At 45.5% G+C, this 14,003-nt stretch overlaps 1 protein-coding gene across 5 annotated transcripts in view; it reads right to left on the reverse strand.

Moving 5' to 3' along the window:
- Positions 1-435: 435 nt before the first annotated feature.
- The window catches only part of LOC105708522 (RH-like protein), a 57,920-nt gene continuing 44,352 nt past the window's right edge, over positions 436-14,003 (reverse strand). For 3 of the 5 annotated variants that reach the window (XM_021668413.2, XM_012440009.2, XM_021668414.2), the window contains 2 exons: positions 9,868-9,941; positions 611-734 (listed from right to left, as the gene is read on the reverse strand). In XM_021668413.2, the coding sequence (XP_021524088.2) occupies positions 708-734; positions 9,868-9,941 (101 nt within the window). In that variant the 3' untranslated portion in view covers positions 611-707. Of the gene's footprint in view, positions 735-1,093; positions 1,102-9,867; positions 9,942-14,003 lie in introns of all 5 variants that reach the window. The other 2 variants (XM_064363490.1, XM_064363491.1) reach the window with 2 other exon arrangements.

Consider the following 14,003-nt stretch of genomic DNA (forward strand, 5'->3'; position numbering starts at 1 on the left):
TACTGGGACTACAGGCGTGAGCCACCACGCCCGGCCTCCTGATGTTTTTTCTACAAAGATCCATAAAATGTGAAAATTGGAGAAGATCCTAGAGGTTGAACTCCACCTTCTCTTTTTACACAGGAGGGGAACCCAGACCATGGAAATTTAAATGACTTCCTCAAGGTCACAGAACTAGTTTTTTAATCCTGAGGCAGTGTATCCCCCCACCTTACAACTGAGCACAACCTCTCCCTACAGTGCAATTCAGAATATGCTCAGGGAACGCCAGCTACCGTGTAAAACTGCTGGGATAAAAGCACGATTCCCACAAGGACTAAGTATCAGTGAATTCTTACTTTTCCTGTTTTGTATTATCTGCTTTGCTAATGTAGACAAGAGTTAACTAGGTAGCACACTCTATTAAGCATGAGAAAGAATCTTAAGAAGTGTCAATAAAATTTACCCAAAACTTTAATAATGTGTCTGTAACCAAGAAAATATCAATAGCATCATCTTAATGAAACTACAGATATATTTTAAATTGTTATTAAATTGACTCTTAAACAAGTTTTTAGTCTTATTTTTTAATATCAAATCTGTCTTTGACCTTGTTTCATTGTACATAAGGAGACTTTGTTGTCATGAGTGTTTCTCACAGAGCCGGCACCAGCAAAAGGAAGCCGCCTTGTTTTTGAACAGGCCTTGTTTTTCTTGGGTACTTTTGCTTAAAATCCAACAGCCAAATGAGGAAACTGTAAAAGCAAAACAAACATTTTTATCACAGATGAACCCACATACCGATTTTGGCTTGATCTCTTGAAACTTAGCCTAAATATGTCTCATCACAAAGACTTTAGAAGTTCTTTAATATAATCTGAATTGGAAGAGATCTTAGATAGGTTTTATTTTGTATAGCATTTTACATGGATCATTGATAAATGGCCATCTGGCTTTTGTTTGAATGCCTCCAGAGACAGGGGACTCACTACTGCCGTATGAAGTAGCTCATTCCATTTGGCAGACAGTTGAGATTGTTAGAAATTCATACTGCACCTCTCCTGGGTCTGGTTAAATTCTTTGGAGAAGCGTAGAGAAAACAGTTTTCTTCTACATGCCAGTCTTTTTTTTTTTTGAGATGGAGTTTTGTTCTTCTCTCCCAGGCTGGAGTGCAGTGGTGTGATCTCCGCTCACTACAACCTCCACCTCCTGGGTTCAAGCAATTCTCTTGCCTCAGCCACCAAGCCCAGCCAATTTTTGTATTTTTTAGTAGAGACAGGGTTTCACCACATTGGTCCGGCTGGTCTTGAACTCCCGACCTCAGGTGATCCGCCCACCTCAGCCTCCCAAACTGCTGGGATTACAGGTGTGAGCCACCATGCCCAGCCTCCATACCAGTCTTCCAAGTGTTTGAACAGAGTTCTTAGGTCTCCTTTGGCCTTCTACAAGCTGTGCAGACCCTGAGTTCTGAAGTGGTATCACACCACAGCCCGTCATACAAGTTCACTGCATGTGGCATAAACCTGGACCTCAGAGCTCTGAAACTGGAAATCAGGGTAGCTAATAGAGTGTTTTGCTAACATTTCACATACATTATCTCCTTTAAACCCTAACAACACAGTGAGGAGTTATTGTTAATATCTCCATGTCAGAGATGGCGAGACTGAAGCTATGAGATGACAGAGCTGGCAGTGGTAGAACCCAGATCTGTCTGACTCCGGAGCACAAACTCTTAGAAGATGGGATTTGATCCCATTTTTTTTTTTTTTTTTTTTTTTTTTTTTTTTGGGGACAGAGTTTCGCTCTTGTTACCCAGGCTGGAGTGCAATGGCACGATCTCGGCTCACCGCAACCTCCACCTCCTGGGTTCAGGCAATTCTGCCTCGGCCTCCTGAGTAGCTGGGATTACAGGCACACGCCACCATGCCCAGCTAATTTTTTGTATTTTTAGTAGCGATGGGGTTTCACCATGTTGACCAGGATGGTCTCGATCTCTTGACCTCATGATGCACCTGCCTTGGCCTCCCAACGTGCTGGGATTACAGGCTTGAGCCACCGTGCCCGGCCTTGATCCCATTTTATAGATGAAGAAACTGAGCCCCAGAGAAGTGACCTGCCCAAGGGCACCAGCCTGCCAGTGGGTGAACTAGGCCTAGAATTCGGATCTGCCTCCCAGAACACTGGGCCTCACCAAGGCTGGGGAGTCTGCTGGCAGGCTGCTGATGTGCTTCCCTATTTTACTTTTTTTAATATATATTTTTTGAGGCAGAGTCTCAGTCACTCTGTCGCCCAGGCTGGAGTGCAGTGGTATAATCTTAACTCACTGCAACCTCCCCTTCTCCTGGGGTTCAAGTAATTCTGCCTCAGCTTCCCAAGTAGCTGGGATTACAGGTGTGTGCCACCACATTCAGCTAATTTTTTATTTTTTGAGATGGACTCTCACTCTGTTGCCTAGACTGGAGTTCAGTGGCATGTCTCAGCTCACTACAACCTCTGCCTCCCAAGTTCAAGCGATTCTTCTGCCTCAGCCTCCCGAGTAGCTGGGGTCACAGGCACCTGCCACCATGCCCGGCTAATTTTTTGTATTTTTAGTAGAGACAGGGTTTCACCACATTGGCCAGGCTGGTCTCGAACCTCTGACCTTGTAATTTCCCGCCTCGGCCTCCCAAAGCACTGGGATTACAGGCATGAGCCACCGCACCCTGCCCCAGCTAATTTTTTTTTTTCCTGAGACAGAGTATCCCTCTGTCACCCAGGCTGGAGTGCAGTGGCGAGATCTAGGCTCACTGTGACCTCTGCCTCCCGGGATCAAGTCATTTTCCTGCCTCAACCTCCTGAATAGCTGGGACTTCTGGTGTGGGCCACCACGCCTAGTAATTTTTGTGTTTTTAGTAGAGACAGGGGTTTCACCATGTTGGCCAAGCTGGTCTTGAACTCCTGACCTCAAGTGATCTGCCCACCTTGGCTTCCCAAAGTGCTGGGATTACAGGCGTGAGCCACCGCACCTGGCCTGTTTTCCTACTTTATTTTAAAAGCTGGCTCTCCTCGTGTTGTTGAACAAGGATTTGCTAGACCCTTGCTGTGTCTCTAGAACATTTATTTGAAATCAGAAGTAGGGGTGATACCAGTGTGACAAGGGTAGGCTTTAAAAACTTTGCATAAAACAGCAAGAGGAACTCTTAACACATATTATTATTATTTTTTTACCAAAACAGTAGTGTTTATATTTCTTGGCAACAAAATAATTTTTAAAAATAAACTGCAAATAGTCATTCAGAAGCCAATGGATGCTGTTCAGCACATTGCAGTTATTTCAGAATCCGGCCTACATGCTTAATCCTATCATTCTACTTCACCTTCAAACTTTCATTTTAGGCATTGCTTCCCCACTCAACCCTTTGGGAGCATCCCATTTGCCTCAAGGATAAAATTGAAGTGGCTCTCGCCACCTTCCAGCCTTTTCCCATGCTGTGGAGCCAGGCTGCTCATGCTGCTTCTGTTCCTGCAGATGCTCTCCCCCTTGCTTGGAATGCCTTGCACTTCCTGCTGCTTAGCCAAATCCAACCCAACTCCAGTTCCCTTCTCCCCAGCCTCCCCATGATCTCTCCCTCCCCTCATTCTAGCAGCTCTGGCCAGGATTATTTGTTTTGTATTTTACATTTTATCTATTTATATATATTTTTTGAGACAGAGTCTCACTTTGTCTCCCAGGCTGGCTCACTGCAACCTCTGCCTCCTGGGTTGAAGTGATTCTTCTGCCTCAGCCTTCCAAGTAGCTGGAATTAAGTCGCACGCCACCATACCTGGCTAATATTTTATATTTTTGGTAGAGCTCGGGTTTCACCATGTTGACTAGGCTGGTCTTGAACTCCTGACTTAAGTGATCTGCCCTCCTCAGCCTCCCAAAGTGCTGGGATTACTGGTGTGAGCCACCATGCCCAGCCATTTTACTTTTCGAACCAGGGTGTCACTCTCACCCAGGCTGGAGTGCAGTGGTGCAATCAGCTCACTGCAGCCTCAAACTCCTGGGATCAAGCATTCCTCCTGCCGCAGCCTCTCAAAGCACTGGGCTTACAGGTGTGAGCCGCTGCGCTTGGCACCACTTGTTTAGTCTTTAACAGACAGAGCTGTGCACATAGAAAGACCCAGTCTTCCCAAGTCGTTAAACCCCCAGTTTCTCTGTCCTCCCCACAATACTCAGAACAGGGGTTTGACCATGGGACACTCTTAAAAAAAGTTATTGCTTGACTTCATAAAGGTTAATTGTGGAATTAATCTTACTTTTTTTTTTTCTTTGAGACGGAGTTTTGCTCTTGTTACCCAGGCTGGAGTGCAATGGCGTGATCTCGGCTCACCACAACCTCCGCCTCCTGGGTTCAAGCAATTCTCCTGCCTCAGCCTCCCGAGTAGCTGGGACTACAGGCGAACACCACCACGCCCAGCTAATTTTTGCATTTTTAGTAGAGACGGGGTTTCACCATGTTGACCAGGATGGTCTCGATCTCTTAACCTCGTGATCCACCCGCCTCAGCCTCCCAAAGTGCTGGGATTACAGGCGTGAGCCACTGCGCCCGGCCTAATCTTACTTTTTAAATTTTTGTTTATTCATTTATTTTGAGACAGCATTTTGCTCTGTCATCCAGGCTGGACTGCAGTGATACGATCTCAGCTCACTGCAGGTTACCTCCTGGGCTCAAGTGATCCTCCCACCTCAGTCTCCCAAGTAGCTGGGACTACAGGCATGCATCACCATGCCGGGCTAATTTTTTGTAGAGATGAGTTTTAGAAGAGACGAGGTTTCACCACATTGCCCAGGCTGGTCTCTAACTCCTGGACTCAAGCCATCCTCCTGCCTCAGCCTCCCAAAGTGATAGAATTACAGCTGTGAGCCACCACTCCCGGTCGTGGAATTAGTTTTAAAAAGTGCACATCAGTGAGCCCTTATGCTTTGCAATGCATGAAATAAAATCCATGGTTTATTAAACTGAAATAAAGAAGGGAACAGTTTATTCTTTTAGTGAAAGCAGAAGACACATAAAAAATTGTGTTATGAACTGAATTTGGCTGGACACAGTGGCTCATGCCTGTAATCCCAGCACCTTGGGAGGCCAAGTTGGGCAGATCATCTGAGTCAGGAGTTTGAGACCAGCCTGGCCCATGTGGTGAAACCTCGTCTCTTCTAAAACTACCAAAATTAGCTGGATGTGGTGGTGTACGCCTGTAGTCCCAGCTACTCGGGAGGCTGAGGCAGGAGAACAGCTTGAACCTGGGAGGCAGAGGTTGCAGTGAGGTGAGATCACACCACTGCACTCCGGCCTGAGCTATAGAGTGAAACTTTGTCTCAAAAAAAAAAAAAAGGTAATAAATAAACAATTTCTGTATGTAAGCATGTGGTGAGGATGACTGTAAACTGCAGGAGGGTAGGAGAGGAGCATACCTGGCTCCTGGAGACCCATGACTATGTTTTATTCAGAATTATCTCTCTGGCATGTCACACAATGTCACAAATTAGGTAATACATGTAGTGGAAGGAATTAGCGCATGAATGAGTGCATTTTAATAAAGCATCCAAGGATGAGATGGGTGCCCTTGGGGAGTGGTGAGTGCCCCCCCGGGAAGTGCCAGGCGTGGTCTGGCCACCAGTGAAGCAGACATTAAAGCTGGCTTTAATGTCCTTCCAACCCTGGCAGTCAGTTCTATGAAATGCAGTAAGAGTATTCAATAACATTTAAAATGGCTTGTTGGATGGTTTGCAAAAAAAAAAAAAAAAAAAAAAATCACCCCTGGATTTATCAGCTTTGCAAGTCTGCATCCTTGCCTCTTTAATGGATATTTGGCTTTCAGCTGCAAGCTGAGAATGGTATCCTGCTGAATAAATGGTTCTATGCAAGTGCAAGAAAACAAGTCAGAAGATTTCTGGGGGCGGGGTGGGGGTGGAATAACTTTTCTCCAGTAACTGTACCCAACACATATGTGGGGTGTCTTTGGAGCCAAAAGACATTAACTCAAATTTCTCCTGTCCTATGCATTAGTTCTGTCATTTTGGGCAAGTTACTTAATCTCTCTAGGCCTCAATTTCATCATCTTCAAGATTGATATACTTAATTTTTTTTTTTTTTTTTTTTTTTTTTTTGAGACAGAGCCTTGTTCTGTTGCCCAGGCTGGAGTGCTGTGGTATGATCTCAGCTCACTGGAACCTCTGGCTCCTAGCTCAAGCAATTTTCCTGCCTCAGCCTCCTGAGTAGCTGGGATTACAGGTGTCTACCACCACCCCAGCTAATTTTTTTGTATTTTTAGTAGAGACAGGGTTTTACCATGTTGGCCAGGCTGGTTTTGAACTCCTGACCTCGAGTGATTTGCCCACCTCCGCCTCCTGAAGTGTTGGGATTACAGGCATGAGCCACCACGCCCGTCTGAGATACTTTTATGCAGGGTTGTTGTGAGGATAAAATCAGGTAATGTGGAAAAGCGCCTAGCACAAATCAGGAACTGTAGACTTGCAATATGATAGCTCTTATGCTCACACATTCCTTCATGGTTGGCTAAATCCCTAGTAATAAACTTCCACATTCATGTGGTGGTTTGCATTTCACAGAATGTTGTTACAGACCTACCTACCTTCCTTCCTTCCTTCCTTCCTTCCTTCTTCCTTCTTCCTTCCTTCTTCCTTCCTTCCTTCTCTCTCTTTCTCTTTTTCTCTCTTTCGATGGACTCTCCTTCTGTGGCCCAGGCTGGAGTGCAGTAGCATGATCTGGGCTCACTGCAACCTCCACCTCCCAGGTTCAAGCGATTCTCCTGCCTCAGCCTCCTGAGTAGCTGGGATTACAGGAACGCACCACCATGCTCACTAATTTTTTTTTTTTTGTATTTTTAGTCGACACAGGGTTTCACCATGTTGGTCACGCTGGTCTCAAACTCCTGACCTTGTGATATTCCCACCTTGGCTTTCCAAAATGCTGGGATTACAGGCGTGAGCCACAGCACCCAGCCACCTCACTTGATCTTTAAAACAACCCACTGAGGTAGAACAAAGATTACTACTCTTATTTTACCAGTGAGAGAGGTCGAGGAACTTGCCTCGACCTAATACATAATACACTAATACATAATACATTATATTACATAATGCATTACATTACAGAATGATGGCTAACATCAAGTTTCCTCATTCCAAATGCACACTCGTTCTAGTTCACCTGTTGCTGCAGTGACTAGTGTTAGATGAGGTTCCTCGGATTTCCTATTCAGAGACACACTCTCACTCTGTCACCCAGGCTGGAGTGCAGTGTTGTGTTCACAGTTCTCTGCATCCTTGACCTCCTGGGCTCAAGAGATCCTCTCCTCTCGGCCTCCCAAAGTGCTGGGATTATAAGTGTGTGCCACTGAGCCTGACCTATACAGCAAATATTTATTGTGACTCAAGTGGTTGAGCTGGAGATTTGTCCTGTTTGTGGTATCCTTGGTCGATTAGCATAGTACTTGGTATAGAACAGTTACTCAATAAATACCTGAGGAATGAATGAATAGATTAAACCAATTTTCTCAGTCCTTTTGATAGAGTACCCTCATTTTGCTAAATGGGCAAGAACGCTTGCAAGGGACAAAGAGAGACTGATTGTTGAGAGAAGCCCGGAGCTGATGGCTGCAGAGAGAAGTTGAGGAAGTAAGTTACACGCAACACACGGATGATTCTCAGAATAATCATGCCGCACAAAAGAAGCCAGACAAAGGGGAGTAGGTGCTGCATGATTCCCTTTGTATACAATTACAGAGGGCTGGGCATAGTGACTCATGCCTCTAATCCCAGCACTTTGAGAGGCCAAGACAGGAAGATTGCTTGAGCCCAGGAGTTTGAGGCCAGCCTAGACAATATGGTGAAACCTCATCTCTACAAAAAATACAGAAATTAGCCTGGCATGGTGGCATACACCTGTAGTCCCAGCTACTAGGGAGGCTGAGGGGGAGGATCACCTGAGCCTGGGGAGGTTGAGGCTACAGTGAGCCATGATTGTGCCACTACAGTCTGGGTGACAGAGTGAAATCCTGTCTCAAACAAAACAAAATTACAGAATATGCAAACTATCTATAGTGACAGAAAGTAGTTCAGTGGTGGTTGCCTGTGGATGAGCAGAAGGAAGTGTGTGGGAGTGGGGGGGTGGTTCTTGTCTTGATGGTGGTGATGGTCTCATGGGTGTATAAATATGTTAAAATGTATCAAATTATATACTTTAAATACGTACAATTGTTTTGTTTTTGAGATAAAGTCTTGCTCTGTCGCCCAGGCTGGAGTGCAGTGGCGGGCTTTCGGCTCACTGCAACCTCCGTTTTCCTGGTTCAAGGGATTCTCCTGCCTCAGCCTCCCTAGTAGCTGGGATTACAGGCACCTGCCACCACACCTGCTAATTTTTGTATTTTTAGTGGAGACAGGGTTTCACCATGTTGCCCAGGCTGGTCTCAAACTCCTGACCTCAAGCAATCTGCTGCTTTGGCCTCCCAAAGTGCTGGGATTACAGGTGTGAGCAACCACACCTGCCCTAAATATGTACAGTTGATTGTAGGCCAGTTACACCTCAAAAAGCTATTCGAAGGGGAGGAAGAAGAGAAAGGAGAGAATGGAGAATGAAAAGAAGGGGCAGGGTCTCTCCCCAGCTTCTCTCTGCTTGGCCCTCAGGCACAGGTGTCCAGGCCCATAAAAAGGTGGCTTCTTTGTCCCTTCAGCGAGCAACACCTTGGATGCTGGGTGGGGCAAGCATTGGCCTGGGACTCAGAAGGCCCGGGTTCTGATCTTGGCTCTGCCGCTCACAAAAGTACAACATCAGACAGTAGCCTGACCAGTGCCGGCCCCGACTTGCTGTGGCAATACTGGTCCCTGCTGGTCCAGCCTCCCCACAGCATTGACTAGAGGATGGCCTAAGGGGACACATCAGAGTGCTGAGTGAACTATGAGTGTGGGTCAAAGGGGGTGCTGGGGGGCACAGGGAGTGAGCCCCGACCTTCTTTACCTTCTCTCTAGCCCAGTCACTACAACAGACGCTACAGTGTAACACAGGGACAGCAGCCGCTGGGTTGTTTGAGCTCTATGTCCCTTTGTTAAGTGACTTCAGACTCCTGTACTACACATTTTTTTGTGCCTGCTTGTTATCATTTATCAGGAGCTGTGTTCAGGACTCAGCCTGGACACTCACACACTATAAGATCTTTTTTTTTTTTTTTCCAGTCAGAGTGTCAGCTCTTCTTGCCCAGGCTGGCACGATCTAGGCTCACTACAACCTCTACCTCCTGGTTTCAAGCGATTCTCCTGCCTCAGCCTCCTGAATAACTGGGATTACAGGCATGTGCCACCATGCCCAGCTAACTTTTGTATTTTTAGTAGAGATGGGGTTTTGACATGTTAGCCAGGCTGGTCTTGAACTCTTGACCTCAGGTGATCTCCCCACCTTGGCCTCCCAAAGTGCTGAGATTACAGGTGTGAGCCACCGTGCCCAGTGGGCTGTTAAGATCTTGATAAGTCATGTCTCTACTCAGCATCTGTCAAAAAAGGGGTTGGATTAAACAGCTTGAGGCTTCTTCCAGCTCTTGCATTGTGGGGTTGTCACCTGCATGTCAAGATGCGGGGGGAAGTGTGGCCAGTGGCATCTGTCTTATCCCTGACCCTGAATGATTTGAGGCATCAGGGAAATGGTGACTGTCACCACCTCCCCACCACCCTCCCCCACACACATGAATATCATGGCCTTGTTCTTCCTCCAGTTCCTCCTGCAATGCTCCTTCCTTCATTTTTGTTTTTGTTTTACTCATAACACCAAGTCAACATATGTAGCCAGGTATCTTTTTAAGTTCATGCAAAATCTATCAAAATCTATCACATTAATGGTTTATAAATCTTACCTCCCAGAAAGCTTGGTCATCAAAATATTTAGCCGCATGAGGTCCTTTCCATATTTTGAGACTTAGGAGCAAACCTGTTTAAATATATGATTAAATGTTAAAACATTTGGAGCACAGGATTTTTTATCTCAAGATTAATCCAAATATTGTGTGTCAAAACTACCGTATCTCAACAGAAATCTTTTTTCTCCCACAGTTGAAAGACAGACAAATAAATGGAAGCCCTGTCACTCCTGGACCAGCTTAATTTAGTAGACATTTAATTTTATTTTACTTTATATTTATTTATTTATTTGAGATGGAATCTTACTCTCTCACCCAGGCTGGAGCACAACGGTGCAATCTCCACTCACTGCAACCTCTGCCTCCTGGGTTCAAGTGATTTTCCTACCTCAGCCTCCAAGTAGCTGGGACTACGGGTGCCTGCCACCACATCCAGCTAATTTTTTTTTTTTTTTTTTTTTGTATTTTTAGTAGAGACGAGGTTTTACCATGTTGGTCAAGATGGTCTCAAACTCCTGACCTCAGGTGATCTACCCGTCTCAGTCTCCCAAAGTGCTAGGATTACAGGTATGAGCCACCGCACTGAGCCAATTCTGTAGACATTTTTAAACAAGGAACTGGGAATTGCAATGATCTCCAAAAGGCTGAGATGAAACTGAGCAGTATACAAGAACCACAGATCTGATGTCCTTCCCCAGATGGAGTAGAAGGGCCCCACGAAAGCTGATCCATGTAAGACGTACAGGCTACCACGGAGGGTGACTCCAATTGTGTGCTCCTATAGGTCTGTCTTCTCTGGCTCCAGTCAACTCCCGGCAACCTCAGCTTAACTTTCCACTTGTGTAGTTAAGAGAGTAGCTTATAACTTGCTTTTATGCCTGTCCTTCCTTTTCCCCATCTTTTTTAGTATCTTTTATTTTTTAGTTTTGAGACAGGGTCTCATTCTGTTATTCAGCCTGGAGTGCAGTGGCACAATCACAGCTCATTGCAGCCTCAAACTCCTGGGCTCAAGCAATCCTCCGACCTTAGCCTCCCAAGTAGCTGGGACCACAGGTGTGTGCCACCACACCCAGCTCATTTTTGTATTTCTTGTAGAGATGGGGTTTTGCTGTGTTGCCCAGGCTGGTCTTGAATGCCTGAGCTCAAGTGATCTGCCCACCTTTGCCTTCCAAAGTGCTGGGATTACAGGGGTGAGCTACCGTGCCCAGCCTCCTTTCCACGTCTAGTCTCTGCCCAGATAGCATGGCCATATGTATTCCTCCAGCTTCCCAAAGCTGGCTGAATTTCACAGGACACATTGAATGAGTGCTTCCTTTCACAGGAAGCAAGGAAATCCTCCTGATAGATTTATCTGTGTATTATGAAGGATTATCAGTTCCAGTGTCGTTAACAACAATGGGTGAGTGCTTAGTGAGATTCATATTTCCCTTTTGGAGTGCTGCCTTTAACTGATATTGGCATGCAGGGTTCAACCAGCATAACTCAGTTAGCTTGAATTACTCAGAAATGATCTCTGGTGCCTGCATGAATTTTCCAGATAGCTGAGGCTTACTCATCACTGAGGAATGTCTGTCTAAAATATATTTTGTCTTCTAAGACAACATTGAACATATTTAGACTTTAAAAAAAAATCAGAACCATCACTAGGAACACCCACTTATGAAACATGCCATATAAGGTGGAAAAGGTGTGTAGCCGTGGAGGGTGCTTGGCCTGTTCTCTCAGCAGCCCGAGCATTTTCTGTTCTTGTGTCTGGTTTTAAGAATTTCTCTTTCTCTGTTAGGCTCTTTGCTTTTACTTCTAACTTCTGCTGGTGTACTTTACCTCTAGAAACCCAGCCCACCTCTAATCTGCTACTTCTAATCCACCTGAGCTGGGAAACCCAATAACTACGCTTGATAGATCTGTTTTTAAAATAAGTACAGATAGGCTCCAAATAGAGGGGTCAATAAACAAGTTAAACGCTTGGCTTCTGGGAGTCCCTCTAGTACAATTTTGGCTGCTTGAGGGACTTTTTTCCCCTTCCACTGTCCAAGTTGTTTTGTTTTCTTTTTAGAGACAGGGTCTCACTCTGTTGCCCAGGCTGGAGTGCAGTGGCACGATCTCAGCTCCTGCAACTTCTACCTCCCAGGCTCAACAGATCCTCCCACTTCAGCCTCCGGAGTAGCTGGGACTACAGGTGCACCACCATGCCTGGCTAATTTTTGTATCTTTTGTAAAGATGGGGTCTCACTATGTTGCCCTGGCTAGTATTGAACTCCTGGCCTCAAGCTATTCTCCCGTCTCAGCTTCTCAAAGTGCTGGAATTACAAATAGGAGCCACCCATGTTGTTTTTTAATCACCAGTTTGCTAATGTCAAAAGCAACATGTAAAGAGGAAGGCTTATTGGTCTTTTTTTTTTTTTTTTTGAGATGGAGTTTTGCTTTTGTCGCCCAGGATGGAGTGCAATGGTGCGATCTCGGCTCACTGCAACCTCCATCTCCTGGGTTCAAGCAAGTCTCATGCCTCAGCCTCCCGAGTAGCTGGGATTACTACAGGCATGTGCCACCACGGCCAGCTAATTTTATATTTTTAGTAGAGATGGGGTTTCTCCATGTTGGTCAGGCTGGTCTCGAACTCCCGACCTCAGGTGATCCGCCTGCCTCAGCCTCCCAAAGTGTTGGGATTCCAGGCATGAGCCACCATACCTGGCAGGTCTTAATCGTAAAGGAACAATATGATTGTCTTTTCCTCTATTCTCTTTTTTGACTCCAGTGAAGCATAAGAAAACACCCCCAGGCACTTTGTAAGACAAGGGGCAAGTCAGCACCACCTTGAACGTACCAGTGATAACAGTGAATGGTGTGATTCCGGGGATAGGGTTGCTAAATACAATGCAGGATACCCAATTCATTTTGAATTTTAAAAACAGGCATTCTGCATTTTTGCTAAATCTGGCAGCCTCTCCCAGGGTTGGACTGCCAGCTGCCACAGAGTGAATGTTACCTTATGGAATTTACTCCGCTCTGCCTCTGCTTCTTCACACACACTCTGCTGAAAGCTAAGGCCAGACTCTGGTACATTAAAGCAATTCTAGCCAAACTCACTCAAAAATTACCCAGGTAACTTCAAAACGTACCTTAATATAGTTTGTTAAAGCTGGAAGGAAGCCAGCTTAGTTACTACAATCCCTTCATTTTACAGAGAAGCTAACCAAGGCTCAGAGGGAGTAAAGTGACACACCCAACATCACACAACTCATAGTCTCATAGTGTCTTACGCCATTTTGTCTCTTATTTGGCATCCACCTCCTGCTTAGGGACACACATATGGGTGTCTAACCAATAAAAGATGTTTGCTTATAGAATAAAGGTGAACAGTTCTGGATGGAAAGTATATTTTCTTTCTTTTTTTTTGAGAGAGTCTCACTCTTGTTGCTTAGGCTGGAGGGCAGTGGTGCAATCTTGGCTCACTGTAACCTCCACCTCCTGGGTTCAAGCCATTCCCCTACTTTAGCCTCCTGAGTAGCTGGTACTACCAGCGTGTACCACCACATCTGGCTAATTTTTGTATTTTTAGTAGACACAGGGTTTTGCCATGTTGGTCAGGCTGGTCTTGAACTCCTGACCTCAGGTGATCCAGCCGCCTCAGCCTCCCAAAATGCTAGGATTACAGGCATGAGCCACCGTGCCTGGCCGGAATGTATATTTTCTTTTTCTTTCTTTCTTTCTTTTCTTTCTTTCTCTTTCTTTCCTTTCTTTGTTTTCTTTCTTTTTCTTTCTTTCTTCTTTCTCTCTCTTTTTCTTTCTTTTGGAGACAGAATCTTGGTTCACTGCAACCTCTGCCTCCTGGGTTCAAGCAATTCTCCTGCCTCAGCCTCCCAAGTAGCTCGGATTACAGGAGCCCACCACCATGCCTGGCTAATTTTTGTATTTTTAGTAGAGACAGGGTTTCACCACGTTGGCCAGGCTGGTCTCGAATCCTGACCCCAGGTGAGATGCCCACTTCAGCCTCTCAAATTGCGGAGATTACAGGCATGAGCCACCATACCTAGCCATATATTTTCACCTGGCATATAAGACTGGCTAATTAGCAACTCCTCAAGATATTTGGCTGTTCTATTGTATTGCAAGAGCAGAAACATACTTTACTC

The sequence above is a fragment of the Aotus nancymaae genome, unplaced genomic scaffold (genome assembly GCF_030222135.1).
Source record: "Aotus nancymaae isolate 86718 unplaced genomic scaffold, 86718_ANA_hifiasm-v0.15.2.pri h1tg000053l, whole genome shotgun sequence".
NCBI lineage: Eukaryota > Metazoa > Chordata > Mammalia > Primates > Aotidae > Aotus > Aotus nancymaae.